At 42.5% G+C, this 17,584-nt stretch overlaps 1 protein-coding gene across 2 annotated transcripts in view; it reads left to right on the forward strand.

Moving 5' to 3' along the window:
• Positions 1-17,584, forward strand: part of POLR3G (RNA polymerase III subunit G) — a 567,212-nt gene that overhangs the window by 434,261 nt on the left and 115,367 nt on the right. For both annotated transcript variants that reach the window (XM_044064179.1, XM_044064180.1), the window contains exon 5: positions 145-201. In XM_044064179.1, coding sequence (XP_043920114.1) covers positions 145-201 — 57 coding nt within the window. The remainder of the gene's footprint in view (positions 1-144; positions 202-17,584) is intronic.

Below are 17,584 nucleotides of genomic sequence, written 5' to 3' on the forward strand. Positions count from 1 at the left end.
TGACAGTGAAGTGTCTGATTTCTTATATATATATATATATGTGTGTGTGTGTGTGTGTGTGTGTGTGTGTGTGTGTGTATATATATATATATATATATATATATATATATTCATATTAATATTGTACTTTATTTTCATTTAAAGACTGGAGACGACTTCCAAGAGAGTTGAAACCAAGCATCAAGAGAAAGAATACTACAGGTAAATACAGTGTTCGTTTTGAGTGGCACAATACCACAAAAAGAGGTGCTATACCTTTACATGACATCAGTAGAAATAGATTTATAACGGCAGAAATGTGTGCTTAAAAGTTCCTGGGGAGAGCAAAAGTAGCTACAGTACATATTACTTTTGTTGTAAGTTGTTTTGCCTCTTTAGACATGATTTTTAAGCATGCATAGCCAGACTTACATGCCATTGAGGTTGGAAAAATCTGGCATTGCCTGAGGACATCCTTATGAGTGAAACAATGATGCAGTGTTATTTTGATCTGTAAAGGAGCATGGTTAAGCCTGTCTTTGAGCAGATCTCATGTTGCCTTGATATTTGCCCAGTATAAAAGTGTTGCTGTATGCTGTCTTCATTTTCTCTGTTGAGAAACTTGTGAAATTATGAAATCAGTAACAAAAATAACTATAAAAACGTTTGTGTATAAATAGCATTACTGGAATACCATCAGTTAAAACCTCCACACTTGTATCCAGATATGGTCTGTGCAATGTGGAAAATTTCATCCTATTGCAAGAATTTCTTTGAAAAAAATCTGCTGTTGTGGTAAGTATCTTTCACAAATGTAATCATATTTCTTTAGAAGAACTCTTGTAATGGTATTGTTTAGTAGTGTTTAGCTTTGTACAGTTTTTAAAGCTGTTAGTAGAGAAATACTGGGAGGTGGACAAATAAAACAGGATTTCTCACTGTATCCATACAGCACTGCTCTGTTTCCAAACATGGGTAAGGTAGAATTATGGCATTATCTTATGCAGATTATATAGGATCATAGGAGGTTACAAGGCTAATGGCCCTAGGACCCTTACAAACCTAGACAAGTTAACCCTTGTTCCCAAGAGTGTCTTTTACAAGTAGACACTGAATTAGCACCTATTACCACTATCTAAGAGGGATGTAGGTGGAACCCTTGGTGTAAATTTACAGTTTCCCATCCAGTCATCCAAATTATGCTTAAACAGGGTTAACGAGGGACTCAGTTTAACATAGATTGGAAGTCTGTTCCAGAGATGAGATAACCTCTGCGAGACAAATCTGTCCCTCCAACAAGTCCTGTTGATGTCCCATACCAGGTTAACGTCTCTTGAGTGTGTGACACGTGTACCTTTTGACTTGTGAATGTGTAACATTTCCATTAAGGCAGGGTCGAGATTGCTTTGTATGCATGGTAAAGGTCGCCTCTGAGCAGTCTGTATGACACAGAGTAATGTCTGTCCACATATGACGTGCTGGAGACCCGGAATTGTCTTTGTAAGAAAACTTTGTGGTCTCTCCAATTGCTGCAGGTGCTTGGAGAGGTACATACCAAAGGGAGCATTGTACTCAATAATTGGTGTGATGAGGAGAAGAGTACGCGGAATTATAACATCCTTTTTTCTGGAGGTAATTCCCTTATTTATGAGGTGAGCAATATAGAATACCCTTCTAACCACTGTGGAGATGTGCTGATCAAAGGTAAGGTTGCTATCAACCTGCGTGCCCAGGTCTCTCACCAGTGATTACATGCTTAAGGTTTTGCTATTTATGGAGTAATCTGCAGGAACATCACCCTTGCCAAAGGGAATGATGATGCATTGTTTTGCATTGAGTTTAAGTCCATGACTTTGGCATCAGTCATTAGTCTGTGTAAGTCCTTCTTGCAAGATATTAACATCATTAGAGGACTGAATGATCACTTTTAGTTTGCAGTCATTGGCAGACTTTGTCAGCCACAAATCTTGTTTTTGCTTGTACTTCAGAGAAGTAAATTCCAAACAGTAAGTGCCACAGAACAGACCCCTGTGGAACACTACTGGTCTGCTGGAGAGGAGGTAGTCTCCTATTTTGGTTGTATGAGTTCTACTGGAGAGCCAGTTTGCAACACACCTGACAATATTTGGGCTGATACACATCTGGGTGAGTTTGTCAATAATGCCTGAACGAAAGATGATGTCAAAGGCCTTGGTTATGTCTAGGTAGGCTATATGCACAGTTTTACCCTCAACAAGGGCTTTGTTGACCATTTTGAAGTCCACCCAGTTTAACAGGCATGATCTCCCTTCGACGAAGCCAAACAGCATAGGGTCAGTTGTGTGTAGATTACCTACATCTTTTTTGATAAGGTGGTAGGAATGTTTTGTGGTATATGTGGCTGGGAGAAGGGCTGAAGTTTGCACTGAACCTGTCAACCAGCAGGTTGGCTCTACCTACCAGTTCTGTATATGTAGTACCATTAACTACAGGTTTGTGCAAATCTGGGGTTTTCCTTTGAGGTTTTGGATGTAGCTAAATAATGCCTTAATGGTTTTCCTTAGCTAGGAATGCTAATTTGGATTCATAAGTAGCTTTAGAGGACTTTGCAAGATGTCTTATTTGCCTATTTAAGTTGAGGAAGGAGTGCTTCCAGGTTTGAGACCGTAACTTCCTACTCTTGGACAGCAATTTCTTCCTCTTATTGTATAGCTTGTTAATGGCTGATGTCCACCAGGGAGGTTTGTTCTTACTTGAGGATCTTGCTTTAGTCCTGTCAGGTACAGCAGAGTTAATACAATTTTATAGATGCTTGTATAAATATTAGTGTATATCCCAGTATAGGTAACCTCTCGATTTGGGGGGGGGAGTATGAAGCTATTTATGTCTTCAGGTAAGAGGTCATAATTGGTCTTGGAGACGTTTTTTAGTCTGGTTGCTGCTAGGGGCCTTTGGTGTTGATGTTGCATCCAACTTGACCAATTTGTGGTCAGAATTCACCAGGGAGGGCAGCACATTTGGGGTGGTACAATGATCCCCTGTGTTGGTGAGCATCAGATCCAGAATGTTTGAACCCCTTGTGGGGTGTCAGCCAGCTTATCCAGGGCATTGGAGTTAACAAAGTCTAGGAACCTTTGGGTGAGAGTGTTAGTACACATATAATTAACCCAGTTAATGGATGGGTAATTAAAATTGCCCAAAACCAGGGTTTTTGTTTGTAACTTGATCGACTCAAGTAGATAGAGGTAGGCTGAGTGGGTGTCATGGTCCAGGGAGGGGGTCCTATAGCTTAGAATGATTTGAAGAGGAGTCTTGCGATCAGCTAATTGCACCTGGAGTAATTCATGGGAATCGCTCTGTTTAACCGGTCTAGAAGTGTATTTGTCTTTTATGAATATTGATGCACCACCTCCCTTAGTTCTCACACCTTCAGTTTGAGCACTGAACATGTGGAAGGAATTGTAACCTGGTAAGGCTGGGGTGCTTTCCACAGCCTTAAACCAGGCCTCCGTGATTGCACAGATGTCAGCATCTTCCAAAGTAAGGACCATTTCCAGTGAGTGCAGTTTCAGATTTAGACTCCTATCATTGAGCAGTATAACCTTGACTTTGTTTTTTGATGGTCTTATTACGTTGGGAGTTTTGTCCTTGTGACACTGCCTAAAAAGGCACTATGGGGATGGCAAGAGTCGTAGCTAGTAACTGAAATCCCAGAGATGACAGATGAAGACAATCTCTGGCAAGGCATCAAGCTCTGTCGGTCATGTCATCCCAGGCCGACAGGTACTGGATCCCCTTAGAATGACATTAGAACCTAAGCTAATTATTGAAGATAATCATTTTTTTGTTTGCATTGAGGCATCATCCTGGGTAAAGGTAAAATGCTGCTTAAGGCTAGGGGCATACCTGCCTGGGACACGCAATCAGCTCAGTTGTGTCTCAAGTCATTCACACCAACATGGACTATGACAGAATCATAACAGTACCTGTTGTTGAGAGACTTGAGTGCATGTGTGATGTGTCTGATCCTGGCACCTGACCGACAACTGACCGTGAACTTTTCCTTATCCAACCTGGTGAGTGGGACATTTGTGTGTCTCACAATGGAGTCGCCCATGACTAAAATGTTTGGTTTTCTGTTTTGCCTTAGGGGCTTGTCTGGTGAGACACCAGTATATGAGTTGTGTACTGTGTTCAGCAGAGGATGTGTTTCTGTATGGGAGGTCTGTGATGTGCTGGTTTGGATGGTGAAAGAGGTGAGGTGTGTGTGTGCTGGCAACCTGCTCCTCATCGGATGTACTGACAGGTGTACGAGAGAGCATGGATTCTGGGTTCTTAATATAGATGCATCTCTCACATGTTGAATTTCTATGAACTAGAAGATGAAGGTTGTCAGTGCTCATGAGGTAATTGCTACACTGTCTCAGGATGCCCATGTTGACCAAGCTGGCTTGAGAAACTGTGAGAAATTGTCTATCCATAGTACAAGGTAAATCATTGTGGTTAGAACAGGAAGTGGACAGGAAGGACCAGGTAAGGTAGATGGACAAGAGAGGAAATCTAAATAAGGAAGGGCTAGTGGGTGAGACTTGTGATGGTATCTCCTCAGAGGCTATGCTTAGTGTTCCACCTGACAGTGGAGTAGGTCTGCAAGAAACCTCAGAAGGAGCACTAACACTGTGCTAAGGAAAATTTAACAAGCAAGAGGTTTGTGTCTATAGCAGCCAACGATGTCCTCCCCTGCGCAGCAGTAAGCAATGGTGCCCTCTGCGCAAACAAGAGCACAGCATCTAATACAAGGAAACCAATGAAAAAGCTCAAGCTGAGCCCTGAACCAATGAAAAAGCTCAAATGAAGCCCTGAGCCAATGAAAACAGCTCTACCCTGCCTTGCCTGGCTGGAAGAACTTGTGTTCTCTTTTAATTTACCTTTTTTTAAATCCTCCTTGGTACATCCTTACATTGGCTAAGCCTGCAATGTCCCATGTTCATTATGGGCCTTCCAGCTTGTCACCGACATTCCCTAGGTCTGTAGCTTGCTTGCAACCCCAACTGGAATTGCTGTGATATTGCTAGGGATGGTAGTAGATCCTAAGGGTATGCTGGGAGCTGTCTTCACTTCAGTCCTGGGAGGCGTGTTTGACCTACTTATTACCTGGCTCTCCTCCCACATTCATAAATCTCGTTTGAGGGCAGTTCTCCTCACTGAACCACACCTCCCTTAAGTGGAGCATCATTTTTATGAAAATCCACCTGGAATGGGGCATATTCCTCCCTCCTGCTCCATCAGTTGCCTGAGATATTAGTCAAACCCATGTCAACTGGGTCATAGTCTGGGCTTTACCCTCTTCAACACCTGAGTAGCTTATATTTCCTTTATTATTTTTTTTTTATGAGTTTGAATGATTAGGGTGTCACCACTTTTTCTGCCAGCCACAGAATCAGCAGATCAAGTGTGGCATTTTCTGAAGAATTGCTGTCTGACTTGGACCTGCTCTTGCAAAGGCTTTCTAATATATTACTACTATGAAGTTCTCTAAAGTTTTTCATCAAGGGTCAACAATGAAGCTGCTGAATATTTACAGCTTAACATTACCAGGCTGCATTAACTTTATAGGTCCATAGGTAGTTACTGGGTATACAGACTAGGAGACCACTGAAGATCCCTAGCTCAGTTTCCCAATTGCCATAGGGCACTGTTAAGTTAAGTGACTTGCTTATTGTCACATAAAATGGCATATGGAGTTTGAGGAGCTTAACATCTCATAACCTTAATCCTCTCCACTAATTGGCAGATCATGCAGCCTCATAGAGGCTGCTTTATTGGTATTGCTGTTTTCCAGTTCTTTGTTTTGAAATGTTTAATTTCTTGAGGCAGCTAGTGTCAAGAGTTTATTCACTCAGGTATGTCTTCACCCCTGTTTTTATTGAATTTTGAGTGTGAATTTGCTAGCTTAATTAACTTGTATGAGCTTCATTTGATGGACTGTACTGTTACTGCATTTTTTAACCTTTTGATTTGTCTGGTACACTGTGATACCACTTACTTGCATCTAGTTATTCCATGTGGACTGATATCTTTTGAATTGGTCTCTGGTTATCACTTTTCATTTCTTTTTGATTATTATTTGCACAGATATTTATTAGCCTCTGCAGGCTTTCAAAAGGCTGTTTACTTTGACAAGACTCTTTTCTACTGAACATCTTTAAAACTAAGTCAGGAATTGGCAGGTGCCATAAGGTGGAGGGACACGAAGCTGTTAAATTTCGTCTATCCTGATTTAGAGCTTAGTATTAGGATTAGCATGGCATTGTGTTCTACTTCCTTCCAGAAATTGCTTAGAGGTTTAGTGGCCTTGAAAATTTGTTCCTCAGCTCCCAACTTTATCCCTTCACTCCTACACTGTAATAAGGATACTGCAATTGGAATATGACTAACAAAAGTAACACATTGTTAAAAGTATCATCTGAACTCCTTTACTACTAAATGTGTCCCACCACCATACAAACATTCTCTGTTGAGAAATTCTAACTGAGTCCCTAAAACTATGCAGCAGTATATATTCCTGCCATCTTCTGACATAAGTTTCAAGGACCTCATCTTCTAAGTCTCAGTATGATTTTTGATTAACAGTGCATGAGAGAGACTAAATTAAATACGGCACAGCTACGTCTGAGAACCCCCTACTTTAACTGTCTTTATTGGCTAATTAAGTTCTAGAACTTTCATTCATTTGCACCCTGTGCTGAGAAGTAGTAATGGGTTTACTTGCAATTAGAAATCTTTTTGATGTGTACACTGTAATTTATTCAAAGGATTGTAGTCTGCATTTGACATGAAACAGCTATCGCTAAAATAGGCCCATAGCATGCTAGGTGTTTAAAATGTCTTTTGACTTAGGATTTCTAGCTGCCAGACGTTCTATAGTACATGTAAGCAGATATAGGCAGATAAAGTTGAGAACTGAGAATATATTGACCCGCTACCAACAACTGAATGACTTAGACTTCTATGCCTTGTGTGTGTGTGTGTGTGTGTGTGTGTGTGTGTGTGTGTGTGTGTGTGTGTTTATGCAGTGTAGAGGGAAAGCTTAATGCAGGAGATAAAGGGCAAAGACATGGCAGGAGGAGGGATGGGATAAAGAGGCAAAGGTATTGCCTGGGCATGTTGAACTTGGCTATAGCAAATATAGAAGTACTGAGACCTTGGCTAATGCCATCATATTAGATGCCATAGAAAGAGGTCAAGTTATCTAGCTCAACACTGTGCTGTTTGAGAGGGCAGGGTTAGTTCAGAAACAGGTGTTTTAGTGCGTGTGTATATATATATATATATATATATATATATATATATATATAATATTTATGCATGTTTGTCTTCAATCTTTACTGAGTGCAAAGAGCACTGTTTTCAGCAAGTGTGGGGTACCCAGAAGTCTCCTCACCTGTAGCTCTTATTGGGTTATCTGTACTGACATATTTAAGTATGCCTGGAAATTCCTTTTTATTAGCCTAGTTGCTCATGTTCCCACTGAAACTATCTGGGTGTGCTTTATTCTACATTGCTCTAGTTTCTGCTTGCAAATCTTGATATTATTGCTTTTTAGAACATAGCGCTGTATTGGCGTTGGGTGTAGTAGTTTCGATAATTACTGCTTTTGTACTTTTCTGTTCAGCTCCCAATAGCTGATTTTCCTGTTTCTGTTTTTTTTAACTGCTGATATTGAATGATCCAAAATGATTATTACTACTTCATTTACAGTAATCCTTTCTGGATTGTGTTTCTAATGCCTGTTGTTTATAATGTTTCCCAGTGCTGTAGCTAGGTCTAAATTGATGTTGAGCAAAAAAAAAGTACTGCATGTGCACACAAACAAGAGCCAGTCCACAGAGGTGATCCCACCACTGAGCTGCAGGGACCAATTGCCATCTTTGTATATGGTGCTGATCACATACCCTAACAGCTTGTGTACTGGACAGCTACCCCCTTCATCCCACTCTAGCCACTGTACTGATATTTAGTCAATCTACAGAGTCATAACCTTGTAACATTGTAAGTTTTTTCAGCATACAAATCATCCGGTATAAGAGAATAGCAGTCTGAAACAAGATGCGTGTTTCTAGTTCAAAATATTAAACCTACGTTTGTCTGTTATCTCCTACTTTTATGAACAATCATGATGGCAGTCTGATGCCCTGAGCAGTAGTTACACCTTTTATTTTTTAGTTTAAACACATCAACATGTTGTTCCAGCAATTCTTCATACTTTCTACCACAGTTATGGGCAGTCATGGGCTTTCCAGTTTTCTCTTACGTTTTCTGGCCACATTCTTTCGTTTCTGCACTTTTGCTTCCTATTTTTTGTCCACCTGTGGTTTGATTTCTATGCCTGCACCCTTTCTAAATGCTTCTGCTAACCTGAACAAAGATGTTACCTGAAACTAGTTTTCTTCATAGTTTAGAACGTTCAGTATGTTTGGATCCATTTGTGTCAAAAATTGTGTGCAATCCCACAATTATTGGCTTATGTACATAGTTAATTACAGCAAAGCTTGTGCCTCCTTCCATTAGCAAGACACTGTTGCAAGGGATAGGCACTGTTCATATTTTAGCTTTAGATAATCATGTTTGCATAGTACTTTTGAAAACCTTCTCTCATGTAATTTCCTAAGGATATCGTCTAGATGCAGAAAAGTCTTGATAACACCCTTTACTCATCTCTCATTTGAACTATTAGTGAATGTAAATGCTCCTTTTGGCTTATATTTGTTTACATATATCATCAAACTTGAGAGACCACAGGGTTTAGCTACAGTCACATGCACAGAACCAGGTTTCTCCTGGAGTGCCATAATGACGCCTGAGAATAGGAATGTGTACCCCAATCCATTTCTTGGATAGTAAATTCATCATCAACTAGAAAGATGTTGAGTCTTAAGCTTGCATTCATGTTTTGTTTTAACTCTGAGAGGTTACAGCTTTGGATTTACCTTGGGCATTGCATCATGTAATGTAAACACTGCCCATCTCTTGGTTGATCAGCTGGACCATGTCTGCAAACTGGCCTGATCCCAAGGAGCAGTCTGAGTTACAAGACAGCTGTCTGCAATACTCTGAGCAGAGGATTTTCTTCCTGAATTTCCTACCTCAAACCAGCAGGATACAGAAGCAATACTGAACAAGACTCAAAGTGGGTACCAGCAACTTTTACAATATGGGATCTGTTGGATGGCAAGTTTTGAGATCCAGTGGCCAATATAGGGGGCATCAAGTTTATCTTATTTATTTTAAAATCTTCATGGGAGACTTTGTCTAAGCGTTGGCCATGTCAAGATTCTCAGCATGCACTGAGCAATCACTGTCCACAATCTTTGAAACCATTTAAAAGAAGCTTACTAGGTTAAGGACAACAGGACGGGTCTTAAAGCAAACTGATTGGGGTCTAAATCAGTTAAGCTGCCTATGTCCCCATAAATGAGTTTTGCCATGGCTTTGCAATATAAGGCTGATTGGTCTGTAATTACCAGGCTTGTTAGAGGGGCCATGACTTGTGTTGGGGAGTTGATGGCTGAGCAAACATTGGGCACAAGCCACGTGCATAGGCTTGAGGTTGAACAGTTTTAGTAGAGGCTCATATAATGCATACCTGACACTGATGAGAATGCAGCTTGGTATATTGTCTAGTCCCATGCAAGAATTATTTTTAGCTTTTAATAAGTGTTCTCCAAAGGTATTTCAGAGATGGTGGGGACAACAGCTTGGGTATGGTGATATAAGACTTGTACTAAATTTGTCTGCTGAGATATTGGCTATATCCTAAAGGTCAGATTGTGTGACATATTATTGTTTGAGCTCAGTGCATTGCTGGGCATTACTCCTCAATTTTCTGACACAAAATAGGAGTTGTAGTCTCCTTTAGCATCTGTAGAAACCTAGTAGTCTTAAATTCCTTGCTGACATGTTTCAGTGCAGTCTTGCAGTAGGAGGATGAGGATTAATTATAAGTCATTGTTTTCTTTTAGTTTTGCAGTTTATTAATATGGGCATTCCACCAGCAAGGTTTATTCCTGCACTTACCATTATATTTTATCAGACAGGTACTGACTTTTCTGTGCGGCTGTTTAGGTGCTGATAAAAGTTGTAGTTGTGTGTGGTAGGCCTTTCAGCTGGGCCAGTTTGCTTGATGTTGTTGGGAATTTTCCCTAAGTGTTCTCCAAGCTGAAGTAGGTTTCCTTGGGAAAGTCCCTAAAGGTGGCCTGATTTGTGGTGATGAGGTGATACCACTAGGTCTGACAAGAGAAGATGACCGATTTTGGTCAGACTTAACAAGGGAAGAGGAGTTGGAGGAAGGGATTATCATCTCTACAGAACAGCCCACGTTTCCTTTCAAAAGTGATTTCTGATTTGTTCATGAATGAGTCCACTATCATAATGTTTTCTCAGTGTGGTAGAAATGACATCAGAGAGAGACATTCACACCTGGATGAACACTGTAGTCTCATGTTCTGCCTGAAGATGATGCATGAGATTAGGCTTTACTTGAAGGCCTTTTCATTAAGTTCATGTATTCATCAAACATTGGTTTCGTTTGTCCTTGTTACAACTGGTACAAATGTTTGTAGTGGAACAGCTATAATCATGCATACATTCCTTCACTTATCTTGAGCTCCTTCCTTTCCTTTCTTCCTCCTATCATGGCAGAAAAAAGGTGGTCTTAAAAGATGTGTGTTGTGTTTACTGTTTTGGTGTGCCTCACTTGACTGTTGACCCGCCTTTCAGGATTTGTGCTAATTTTTCTAACATGACTTTGGTGGAAAGGAAAAATAAACTGATTTTAATGGGACTTCTTAAATCTTCCTTTTAAGAGGCTATTTCTGGGTCGGAGGATTCAACCTCTCCTAGTTCCCATTAGAAAAGAGATGAACACAAGAAGGCCATGTCTCTCCCGTCGTCTCTTGCTGGGGACAACCAGGAACCGAGACCTAAGAAGGCCAATTTTTCTAAAGGCTTTTGGTGCCTAGATCTTTGGCACCATCCATTTCTTCGGCACCGAGTTTTGTGCCCTACTCCTCTTTGGAACCGAGGTTGGTTCAGACCTTCAATGCAGACCTTTCCGGCATAGATGACTGTTCTGACTCCAATAATTTTCACGGCACCAACTGTTGTGCAGACACCAGTAGGGCGCCTATTTTAGACAGAGTTTCCTGCATCCTTGGATAGACCTGAATCCCCTTCAGCTATGTCTATGTGATCCATTAGAAGCCTCTCAGAACATGATGTAGTGCATCTTGTGGATCAATTGCTTTTGGCCAGTGGTATCCAACCCTCCAGGAACTACTCTTCCTTTGTAGGTGAACACCCTTCTCCAAAGACTACTACTTATTCTCCTCCTTCATTGCCTTTGAAGACTTCCCTCACTTCGGCTCCTTTCATGAACCTCACTAAGGAGTCGCAGTTGCCTTTGTGGCATGAGAGACTTGTCACTCCAGTTACTGCTCTGGATGCTAGCTGTGATGTACGTACTCCTGTTTTTCACAGCCATCCAGGGACTCCTAGTAAGCGGGCTGATTTGCTTGAGCGAGGTGTGACCTCCTCGGGTGGACCAGCCTTCCAACTCATGGAGAAGGCTCTTGCATCTGTTGGTGATCCTGTACTATCAGTGCCCCCATCCTCCTGTGGACCGCAATTTACACAAGACACCCCTGGCGGACACCGGGTACAAGGGTCTCAGGACACACTCCCACTGGAGGCCCCTTTTGCGCTGTCTTCCCCAGATTCTCCCCCTGAAGACATTCATTGCAAGAGTTTGTGTAAGAGGAAGCACGTGGACTCCCCAGAAGAGTCCCTCATGGAAGAGACGGACTTTGATGATGGGGAAGGGTCCCCTCAGTCACCCTCTGAGGTATCTTTTGGAGATATCCTCGAAATACTTAAGCAGAGAGGTGATTGGCGGCCCTCTAACCTGTCCTCTGAAGAGTCTGTGTTCCTGCAGGCCTTTCATGCCCGGCCCCCTACCTCTTGGGTTACTCCACCTGCCGACGACCTGTCCGGCTTGTCGTGCAGCATGCATGGAAGGCTCCTGATGCCGTTGACACCATTCCCTGCAGACCAGATAAGATCTTGTCCCTTCCAGATAGTGAGCCTCACTGGTCCAAAGGTCTTCCTGTAGATGCCTTGGTGATGGCGGCCGCAACAAAGAAGGATCTGGTGGAAGAAAGCCAGACTGTGCACTCGCCCAACAAAGAGTCCTGGGTGCTGGACAGATTAGGGATGCATACCTTTGCATCAGCGACCTTTGCAGTCTGGTCCCTGAATTATATGGCACATTTTTCCAGGCTTCAGAGAGTCTTAATTTCTGAGCTCTCTGAATCTTTGGCCAGAGCTGTGTCTAATGAGGTCTGGGACAAAGTGGCCTCATAGTTAGCTACCCTTGAATCGATTTCTAACTCCTCCATGCACCTGATTTCTCACGCATTGGAAGGAACAGCTACAGCAGCTGGTGCAGGCATAGTCATGAGATGGCATGCCCGGATGCGTTTGTGTGATTTTGCGGAACTTTTCAAGGCTTCCTTTCTGAATGCTCCCATTGAAGCCTCTTCGTTATTTGGATCCAGGGTTAAAGACACACTGGCTAGGTGTGAACAGGATGGTAAGACCCTTTCTGCCATGGGTGTCCACTTTTCTTCCCCTCAACAGGCTTTCTCCAGAAACCAGAAGAGTGGGAAGATGTGGCACAAAAAGTTTTAGGGTTCTTTCCATGACACACGAGCCGAGTATTCCCCTAGAGGCAGAGGGGGAAACTCATATGGAAGACACCCCTTTCGGGGCAGAGGAGGTCCGTGTAACCAGGGTTCCAGAGATTCTTTCTCTGGCCAGTTCTACCAGCGCTCCTGAAGAGCGGCCCAACTGCTTTCCTCTGGAAGTGGTTGGGGGTCGTTCCTCTTTGTACCCTTCTGCCTGGTTAACCATTACTACTGATTCTTTGGTACGAGAGATAATAACCAGAGGTTATCATATTCCCTTCGATCTTTGTCCCTCCCCCCAAGAAGCTTACCCGATGTTCCACCCAGTCAAAAGGTAGAAGCAGCATTAGAGATTTCAAAGCTGCTAAGAAAAAGAGCCCTCCAAATAGTCCCACCAGACCAGATAGGATCCGGATTCTACTCAAGATTATTTTTAGTGCCAAAAAAGACCGGGGACTGGAGACCGATTTTGGATCTCAGTGTGCTATACAAATTCGTAGAAGTACAGAAATTCCGGATGGTCACAATACAGTCTATCCTCCCACTCTTGGAGGCAGGCGATTGGATGTGCTGTATAGATCTTCAAGATGCATACCACCACATAAAGGTGGACAGACCATCGAGAAGATTCCTTCCCTTGCGTGCTGGAGCCAGTCATTACCAGTTCCGAGTACTGCCCTTTGGACTCTCTACAGCCCCCAGAGTGTTCACCAAGTACATGGCAGTTGTCACAGCTCACCTGCGACTATAAGGATTCCAGGTATTTCCATACCTAGACGACTGGCTAATCACCGCCCTCACCAGACGTCTATTGGAAAAAGCCTTGGCGTACTCTCTTCACACCGCAGAAAGGCTAGGTACAACTATAAACTGGCAAAAATCCAGCCTATCCCCATCCCAATCCATAGAATTCATTGGATACAAAGAACTGCACGGCATCAATTCCAGAGCACAGACTCTTAAGGATAAAACAACAACTCATACCCATCCTCTCAAGGGAAAGATCAACAGCACATTCTGTTCTCCAGATGTTTGGTTCAGTGGCAGCTTCTATCACCATTGTCCCTCTCGCGAGATTGCACATGAGGCTTTTACAATGGCTACTACTCACCCAGTGGTACCCTTGTCAGTTTCCTCTCTCATCCCAGATTCGGGTGACTCACAGATGCAAGCAAGACTTGATTTGGTGGCTGTCGCAGAACCCATCACAATGGTCTCGCCCCTTCACACCCCAATAGCCCAAAGCCACAGTGACCACGGACGCCTCCCTGATGGGGTGGGGTTGGGTTTTCAGGGGAAGACCGTCCAAGGCACGTGGTCATACCTAGAGGCTCATCTGCATATAAATGTCCTAGAATTGAGGGTGGTGCTTCTAGCGTTGCAAGCATTTCATCCCCTTCTTCCATCAGGGTCTATTGCAATACAATCGGACAACATGGCTGTAGTCTGGTACATCAACAAACAAAGTGGAGCCAAATCCTACCCACTTTGTTGAGATGCCATGAGGATATGGCAATGGGTGATGGCTACCAACTGCTTTCTTTTAGCAACACACATTCCCGGGAGTTCCAAAGTGATAGCAGACAGATTGAGCAGGTGCATTCTGCAACCATACGAGTGGTCTCTGAATCCTCTTATAGTGGCGGAGATTTTCAGCCGCTGGGGTCCCCCTTGCTGTGACCTTTTTGCATCCCCAACCAACTACAAATGCAGCAATTACTTTGCCCTGATTCCCCCTTGGGGACAGTCGCCCAGGGACGCTCTAGTCCACGATTGGCCCCTGGGTCTGCTTTATGCCTTTCCCCCTCTCCCTCTCATTTCCCAGTTCCTGAAGAAAGCCCGCCAGTTGAAGAGAAAGATAATCCTCATAGTGCCATATTGGCCTCGGCAAATTTGGTTCCCCTTCTTATGGCCTCACCTGCTAGATCAACCATGGATTCTCGATCCAACTCCGGATTTGATCTCCCATCTGCAGAACCTGATTCACCCCAACCTGAACAGCCTGAAGCTCATAACTTAGCTCCTCCATTTCCAGTGATTGCCAGGCAGAGACTGATCTTTCTTCCCCAGTACGTGACATTCTTATTGCATCTCATAAGTCTTCCACCAGAACTATTTATCTTGGCAAGTAGAAAAGGTTTACCATTTGGCTGAAGGAAAAACAGATGGACCCTTTTTCAGTACCAGTGCTGGTTGTATTGGAATACCTGTCCAGTTTATTACAATCTGGCCTATCTGCTTCTACCATTCGAGTTCATTTGGCCGCGATATCTAATTTTCACAGTGGTGTCCTTGAGTCTTCTCTTATGTCACACAAATTATGCAAGATTTTTCTAAAAGACATAAATCATTTGAAACCCCCTTTTAGAGAACCTAAGCAGCCATGGGATCAGTCTTTAGTCCTGCAAGCTTTGACCACGTCTCCTTTTGAACCAGCTTTTTCACGTGATCTCAAGTTTCACTCTCAGAAAACTTTGTTGTTGGTCGTTATTACTTCTGCCAGACGTATCTCTGAACTTCAAGCTCTATGCATCAAACGGCCTTACTTAATCTTTCATAAAGATAGTGTCATTGAGAACTAATCCTTCCTTCCTGCCAGAAGTGATCTCTGAAATGTCCATTAACCAATCCATTGAATTGACAGTTTTCTTTCCCAATCATTCTAAAAGAGGAGAGTATTGTCTACATACCCTTGTCATTCACAGGCAACTTTGTTTCTATCTGGACAGAACTAAGGCTTCTCGCAAATCAGATCAGCTATTCCTTTTCTATTCTGGTCCTAAACCTGGATGTGCTGTTTCTAAGGTCACATTGGCTAAATGGTCCAAAGACTGTGTAACATTTATTTACAAAACTCACAATATCCCTCTGACTGCAGCCGTTAGGGCTCATTCCACTAGGTCGGTCGCAACTTCTGCTGCCTTCCATGCTAGAGCTTCTTTACCTGACATTTGTGCAGCTGCAACTTGGGCTAGACCTCATACCTTCATCAGCCATTACAAATTGGATTTGGCCTCCAGAGGAAGAACGTCCTTTGGTTCAGTGGTGCTCAGGAATGTCCTTCCATGAGAGCCTCCCAGGAATAAAGGTAGCTGGGGACTGTGTCCCAGGCGTAAGGAATGAACGAGGATTAACAATATCAGATAAAGAAGTTATGTCTTACCATAACGTTCCATCTGTATTGTTGATCCTCATTCAGTAATTAAGACCCTCCCTCCTTCTCCCTCCTGAGGCTTATAGTGGATCTCATCATCCGGTTCCATTAGGTCCTTTGACCAGAGGTAGCCTCTACTTCCTTTGACTTGCAAACTCAATCTGAGGTAACAGGGAGAGGAGAATTGTGGGTAAGAATTTAGCTCGAGAGTTTGTGGCTGTCACGAGCTTGGAAGATGGCCGGCTCAGTTCCGAAGTCGGAACCGATAACCCAGGCATAATGACTGAACGAGGATCAACAATACAGATGGAACGTTATGGTAAGACATAACTTCTTTTTTCTTTAGGTGTTAGAGTAATACGTTATTGGTGTCAGTTGTGGCAGTAGTGACCAGAAGTCTTGGTCTATGTGTAGAGTACTGCAGTAGTTACAAGAGACTTTGATTATATTCATTTGTTTGCAATGGAGTATTCACTGTTTATTACTAAGGCTTAAATGTTTTGCAGGTTGAGAGAGGTGGGGGAAAGTGTTGGTTAGGGGAGAGGGTTTGTGTTAGCCTGTTGAGTAGCAATAACATAATCATGAGTTTTTGAGATGGTCTTTCAGTTGATTTTAGAACATGGACAGATTGAATGAGTCTTAGTGGTAGAGGTAGTGAGCCCCACAGTTTGGGGATAGGAATGGAATAAAAGGCTTCTCCTGATGATGTGTTGGTGTTGTGAGTGGATAGTAATACATCTTTGAGCATAGGCTTCTGGGAGTCTTTAGGTCTGGGGATACTTTTTAGGCTGGGACTTCTTTCAGGTTTATGTTTAAGGTTATGGGCCACAAGTAATTGTAAACAGCTGAGGTGATGAGATAGTGCTAGCTAGTTAAGTATGGGGGGTGGGTGGGGGGGCAGTGTAGTGATAGGCCATATAAAGGAGGCTGCGGGCAAAACTGACAGTTGTAACATTGTTGTGGTTTGGAGAATTAGTTGGCATGGAGAAACCTTCATACCATCCTTTACAAGTACATTGGAGGCATAAAGTAGTGTTAATATTAGGTGGATGTTGTAGCATTTCTTCTAATTTCTTTGAAGTACTGTTTTATTTGATATAATGTTCAGGTTGTGGATGTATCTTTTTATTTACTTGTATATGCAAATCAAATTTTAGGTTTTCATCTGTAGTTAACATCTAGAATTTTGGTGTGTGTAACCCTATATATTGCTTGAGGAATTGATTCTAAAGTCCAGATTGGTGTTTGAGTGAGATTTACAGGTGTAAAGCAGCTGTTCCATGTTGTTTTAAAGGATTTAGCATAGGTTGGGAGCTGCCTAGCCAAGCTTCAATGGAACAGATGGACTGTTGGGTAACTTAAGTTCGGGCAGATTGTCAGCTGCACAGATGAGACAAATCTGTGTACCGAATGAGGGATGCATGCGTGGAGGCATTGTGGATGTCATTTATAAATACATTGAATATTAGGGTTCTTAACATAGATCCTTGAGGTACCCCAGAGTGAATGAAAGTGAAGAAGATAGACCTTATTGCCACTTCACTGATGGTTCTGGTTAATTAGCGAGTTATTTGAGGCGAATGGCAGCATGTCAAAATCAATTTCATAGCTTAGTCTCTGATTTAATACTCCTTTACTATATGAAAGTTCCCCAGTAATAATATATGCAAACTTAAAGTGTGTGAAAACTTTGAATGGAATATTTGCAAATGTGGAAAATGCTAGAGAT

This window comes from Protopterus annectens, chromosome 2.part2 (assembly GCF_019279795.1).
Source record: "Protopterus annectens isolate FY-2018-M chromosome 2.part2, PAN1.0, whole genome shotgun sequence".
In the NCBI taxonomy this organism is placed as follows: Eukaryota; Metazoa; Chordata; order Ceratodontiformes; family Protopteridae; genus Protopterus; species Protopterus annectens.